The following is a 6456-nucleotide window of genomic DNA, read 5'->3' on the forward strand; positions in this document are numbered from 1 at the left end:
ACTGGGAGGTGAAGACCAAGAGTCTCTCCCTCCATGTATATATCCATGAGCAATCTTAATGCAAAATCACAATTCGCATTATGGAGTTACCACCTGGCCTGACACTCTAGTAAACTAAATAATGAAAAGTCACAACTTGGTTGGTCTGCTTTCGAAAATAACAAGGTACGAGTTAAGCCCAACGAATATGAGAACTTATATTTACTACACAATTAGATAGATTTACTACACAATTTTGTCACTGGTGGGGGTGGCTACAAGGACAACAATAGGGCAGGCTAGAGATAGCATGGCACAAGTGGTCGTTGATTGAGCAGAGAAGACAAAATCGGTAGTCGATAGCGGTGGTTAGAATGCCACAATGGCGGAAGATCACATCGATGGTTTTCAGTTACAGCGGTACTATGGTTGGGGTTTCTCAATACCGATGGTGGTGTGCTAACTCTTTTACAACGCGAGTTATTGTGACTCAATCTCACGATGGTAGCAATTCAAGGCAATGTGTTGTGTGTCGACTGCATCAACTGGTAGGTATGTGTCGACATTAGTGTTTCTTTGGTCATTGACATCACGCTGGAAAAAGGTCGTTGCAGGTGGTGACAATTGACAACTACAAACGGAGTCGTTTTGATGGTCTCCCCTTTTTTTAGAATTATATATATATATATATATATATATATATATATATATATATTATAAAAGAAAAAAAAATTAACTATATATATAAATTTATTTTGTTATTTTTTTCATATAATTTTTTCTTTTCTTTTCTTTTTCCATATATATATATATATATATATATATATATATATATATATATATATAGATATATCCTTCACTACTTTCTTTCTTTTCTTTTGGTTTTTTTTAATAATTTCATGGCCAAAGGCCTCATAGCGAAATGGAGAACCTCCCAGAAATTGTGTAGCGAAACACTTCGATTACGACAGCAACAAGGTTGACGAAAACTTAATGGCCAAAGGCCGGATCAGGCTGGCTCTGTCAAATGGTTGAGCAGCCAAAGAATCGAACAACTCTGATACCATGCTATGCACAAGGTTAATATGCTCAGAAGAATGCTCTGATACCAATGTAATGAACAAAGTTTGTATACCTGCAACAATTTTCAGAATACTTTGAATACATAGACATCCATTGTAGGACAAGTAATTGTATATTGAATATTATATAAAAGAATTAATGAAATGATTAAAATGATGATGAGGGTCTGCTTATATACCCTAGGCAGATGCCTCTTCACTAACAATCATGTCTTTGGAGACATACCTTTTAACTAATTACGAGTTAGTTTATCATTAATCATTATTACTATTAAATGAAACGATTAAAATGATGATGAGGGTCTGCTTATATACCCTAGGCAGATGCCTCTTCACTAACAATCATCTCTTTGGAGACACACCTTTTAACTAATTACGAGTTAGTTTATCATTAATCATTATTACTATTATTTACATTATTTGTATTAGTTTATATATTTTATTCATAACACATACCTTTTGACCCATATCTTTTCGAATTCAACTTTTGATGAAAGTTCCTTTTGCATTGATCAATGAGGTGTCCAACCCGGCAATAGGCCTGGCATCTAAAAGGGACTCTCCAATAATCAATGAATTGTGACCATTTTTTTCCTTGGAAGGATAGTTCGATGACCTCAACCAATAATTCTTTGAAATCAACTTCAACTTCGATCCATGCACATCTTCGGTCGTCCTTTGTCAGACACTCTAGTTTGAGGACTATGAACCGGCCTATACTATTACCAATCGCCTTTAGACCTTTAGTAGACCAAAAGAGCAAGGGTAGGCCAAGGATGATGGCCTAAAGCTTTTGGAGATGTATTGGCTCTCTACTTGGGTCAAAATAAAGCTTCCATCTTTGCAGATGAAGCCCCGACATCCCCCATTGCCAATCATTGATAATAAATTTTTCGACACTATGCTCCATAGAGAGTTACACAGAACAAACCCCAGGTGAGAAGGTGGAATTTTGGCATTTAACCCAAGTAGGGTTCCCAAAATTCTTGTAGCCATCCTCTCAGCAAAATTGGCCTCATGGTTTTCCCTGCGAACCTACCAACTACCACCTTCGATGATAAGTCTGGGATTTCCTTTAACCCGATGTCCTCCCCGATAACCATTTTGGCATCCTTACGCGCTCTAATAGTTTTACCCTGCCTCACTCGCCAGGGAATTGCAGCGCTAGGATGAGCAGGGATATGTGCCGAAGTAGTCGATGAAGGCGGATTGATCGACGAGGAATATCAAAAAGTGAAAATGTTACCAATCTCACATCGACGAGGAATTTCAAAAAGTGGAAATGTTACCAATCTCAACATCCTTAATTTCATGATCTGATCCTCCATGTGAAAGCCCATAATCTGATGGTCTTTGTCTATCAGGGAATAACTCCTCATACATAGGAAAAATATTATCCGAATAGGGGCTATCACCACCATAGTCGACCTCATCAAATACCATTCTAGAGGTGAGACTTGAAAGGCAGCCAAAATGATTGTGGTAAACTTCGAAAATTTTGTATATGGTCACAAGTGTCCCACCCCTACCAATCAGAAACTAATTCGCAGCGACCTAAGACCAGCTTCTGGCCCCCGGCGAGCCTCAAGTTTAGGAATCCGATTTGATGGGGATGCCATCTGTCATACCTGAGATAGAGTTTATGGCACCTGAAAAATAGAAGATCAGTCCCGAATGAACCTGTGGCAAAAAATGTCAAAACCCGAAAAAAAAATGCCTAAGCCCTAGGTGCAGAGTCCAGACTACCCTCCCCCAAATTTTATATAAATATATTAACACAAAATAGACAAATACCAACAGATAATACATATCATAAATGGGAACAAGTTCAAACCTGTTTAACTTAATGTCCACATTTTCATTGCAGCCTTGAGCTATCATCGAATGGTTCTTTGTCATATGTTAACCGTTTCAAAATAAATGTTTACAATTCTGCTGCCTTTTGACAAGAAGAAAAGTCATACACACCCTTCTTACATTTCTTTAAAATATATTTTTTAAATGTTAAAATTTACATGAACCATTAATGAAAGGAAGAAATTGGAGAAAAATTGCCACCAAAGATATGCTTGATGTGCACACAACTCCCAATGATGAAATTAAGCCATGTCCGTTGATTGGTTCACCTCCATCACAATAATCGCTGGAAGAATTCTGTTCACCCTTTAAATGACAGTAACAATTGCAATGGTACATAAAAATATTTCAGGCAATAGTCTTAGAGATGAAAGTTATCGCAGACTAGCAGTCATCAGATAACTGAAGGTTCTCTTCCTGAAAACTGAAATAGCCATTCCAGGGGAATGTTTTTAATTTCCAAATGGCCATTGCCAGCTTCTCACTATAGGAGCAAAAAATCTGTTTGTTCTCCTCCAGCTCCCTTGTGTCATGCAACAAATCTCTTATGAGATCATGTTTGATGCACTCATATTTTAACACAATATCTCGAGTTTTGTCATATCGTGTGCCTTTTCTGGTATCACCTGTTATCTGCGACAAAAGCATGCACCTGTTTATTGACCTGAATCCAACTACACCCAGGTGTCTTTTTCAAGGTTTTGTCCGTCATTATTTTTCTTATTTTTTTGATGTCACCCCACCTGCCAGCTGCAGCATAGAGGTTTGAAAGAAGTACATAAGGTGCTTCATCTTCAGGGTCCAAATCAAAAACATTTTGTGCCACTTGTTGTCCTAGCTCTATATTGTTATGGACTACACAGGCAGCAAGTAAACAACTCCATACAGCAGCATTGGGTTTTAATGCCATATTGCTAATAAAGTCTTTTGCTTTATCTAGATGCCCAGCACGGCCAAGTAAGTCAACCATGCACAGATAGTGGTCTATTGCAGGAGTGATATGGTAATAATCGCACATGCAATTGAAGTAATGATATCCCTCATCCACTAGACCTGCATGGCTGCATGCAGACAAAACACAAACAAAGGTGACATGGTCTGGGTTTATGCCAGAGTATTTCATTTGTTCAAAAAGTTTTAGGGCTTCCTTGCTGTAGCCATGTATGGCATATCCTGCTATCATGACTGTCCATGAGACAATATCCCTTAGATGCATCTTGTCAAATAATTTGCATGCCTTCAGTATGCTTCCACATTTTGCATACATGTCTATTAGAGCATTCACCACTATGACTTCAGACTGAAACCCACTCCTAATTACCTTTTCATGGATCTCCATACCATGTTCTAGCGCTGCCAAGTTGGCACAGACCGTGATAACACTGACAAGAGCCTTTGAGTCTGGGGACACACCTGCCAATTGCATTTGTTGAAAAAGCTTCAGGGACTCCTCACCATGTCCATTCTGTGCGAATCCTGCAATCATTGCTGTCCATGAGATCACATTTCGTTCAGGCATTTCGTTAAACAGTTCCAAGGCATTATCAACAAGTCCATTATGTGCAAATCCTACAATCATAGCCGTCCAGGATATCACAGTTCGTTCAGGCATTTCCTTAAAGAGTTGAAGGGCCTCATTCACAAGACCACTGTCTGCAAATGCTCCAATTATTGCATTACATGAAGCTACATTTGACTGAGGAATTTGTCTAAAGAGATTGAGGGCTTCATCAACAAGCCCGTTCTCTGCAAATCCTGCAATCATTGCATTCCAGGATATCATATTTCGTTGAGGCATTTCCTTAAAGAGTTTCAAAGCCTCATCAACAAGCCCATTCCGTGAATATCCTGCAATCAGTGCCGTCCAGGAGACAACATCTCGTTGACGTAATCTTTTGAACAATTCGCGTGCCTTATGCATATTCCCACATTTTGCATACATGTCTATCAGGGCATTACCAATAATGGCATCATCCTGAAATCCGAACTTAATTATTGTTGCATGAATCTCCATACCCTGTTGTGGAGCGGCCAAGCTGGAACAAGCTGGCACAATACTGGCAAACGATTTCAAGTCCGGCATTATACCTGCTGATTGCATTTGACTAAAAAGTTTCAAAGCCTCCTTGCAATGCCCATTTCGTACAAACCCTCCAATGATTGCTGTCCAAGATACCAGGGTTGGCTGAGGCATTTCCTTAAACAGATCAACGGCCTCATCAACAAACCCATTATCTGCAAATCCCGTGATCATTGCATTACATGCAAACTCGTTTCGATATGGCATTTCCTTGAACAATTTCTGGGCCTCATCAATAAGTCCATTCTGTGCATACCCTGCAACCATAGTAGTCCAGGAAACAGCATCTCGTTGATGCATTTTATCAAACACTTCACGAGCCTTCTCTATATACCCACATTTTCCATACATGTCAACAAGCGAATTCGCCACAGAGAGATGAGATTGGAAACCCCTTCTGGTTAATTCTTCATGGATCTCCATTCCCTTTTCTAGAGATGCAGAGTTGGCACAAGCTGAAAGAATACTGGAATAGGTGAAATGATTAGGATGCTGACCTGTTCGTTCCATTTGATGGAAGAGCACCAATGCCTCATCAGCACGCCCATGCCTTACACAAGCTGAGATCATGACAGTCCATGAACAAACATCTCGTTGAGGCATTTCCTCGAAAACTCTGCGAGCATCCGCCACGCTCCCGCACTTGGCATACATGTTCAAAATTGTGTTAGCAACAAGTGTGTCTCCAACAAATCCATTCTGATTGATATGAGCATGAATTAGTTTTCCCTCTTCCAATGTTTTCTTCTGTATGCAGGTCTGCAAGAGAGAAACATATGCACTACAGTCCACTAGGCTGTCCATAACATTCAAATTTTGCAGCGCTTCTTTCACACGGCCCTGTTTACAGAGCATTGTAACATTATCGAGAGTTTTAGCGTTGGAACTGGTCTGTATTTTAGCAACAATGGTAAGCAATCTGCATTGAATTTGAACATGGATGCTTGGCCTAGCGATTAATACTGTCATTTTATTCCATTGAAAGCATTGTTGAATTCAGCGTATTTGAATTGCATTATTCGTACTGCATCCAAAATCGTTTGCGCTCATTTCAGTGGCTGGCGTAAGTATACTTCGTTTCCGTTTGCTTCAAATGTTCTCAATGTTCAGAAGGATCTGCCATTAAAACATTTCTGAGAAAATTTCCGAGAAACTTTTCTGAACTTGCAACTGAAGCACTAATTAATATTGTGTTAATGAACATTTTCATTGACGGTCAGTTTAGCTCATGGGTTGTGTTCACATTAATAAAGTTTAATTAAAATATATACAGATATCTCATCTTAATTAAAATATATATATATATAAGCTACAAACAAATTGATATGGGTTGATTCAATTGAATTGGTAGAGTTGAGATGAGAAGTTGTATACACCTTTTGTTCGTAAAGTATGGGCGATATTGTTTCATTTAAGGGTGATAATAAATATTTTCCAACATTTTTTAATTTACTTATT

The 6456-nt window shown here is 38.8% G+C and overlaps 1 protein-coding gene across 1 annotated transcript; it reads right to left on the reverse strand.

Moving 5' to 3' along the window:
* Positions 1–2977: 2977 nt before the first annotated feature.
* On the reverse strand, positions 2978–6201 carry LOC149259242 (pentatricopeptide repeat-containing protein At2g13600-like). Its single transcript, XM_089375259.1, has one exon. It carries the CDS (start codon positions 5965–5967, stop codon positions 3541–3543), a length of 2427 nt encoding a protein of 808 aa, XP_089231385.1. The 5' UTR covers positions 5968–6201; the 3' UTR covers positions 2978–3540.
* Positions 6202–6456: the final 255 nt, after the last annotated feature.

This window comes from Pinus tabuliformis, chromosome 6 (assembly GCF_031772625.1).
Source record: "Pinus tabuliformis cultivar Carrire ecotype Pingquan chromosome 6, CPIR1, whole genome shotgun sequence".
NCBI classification, from domain to species: Eukaryota; Viridiplantae; Streptophyta; class Pinopsida; order Pinales; family Pinaceae; genus Pinus; species Pinus tabuliformis.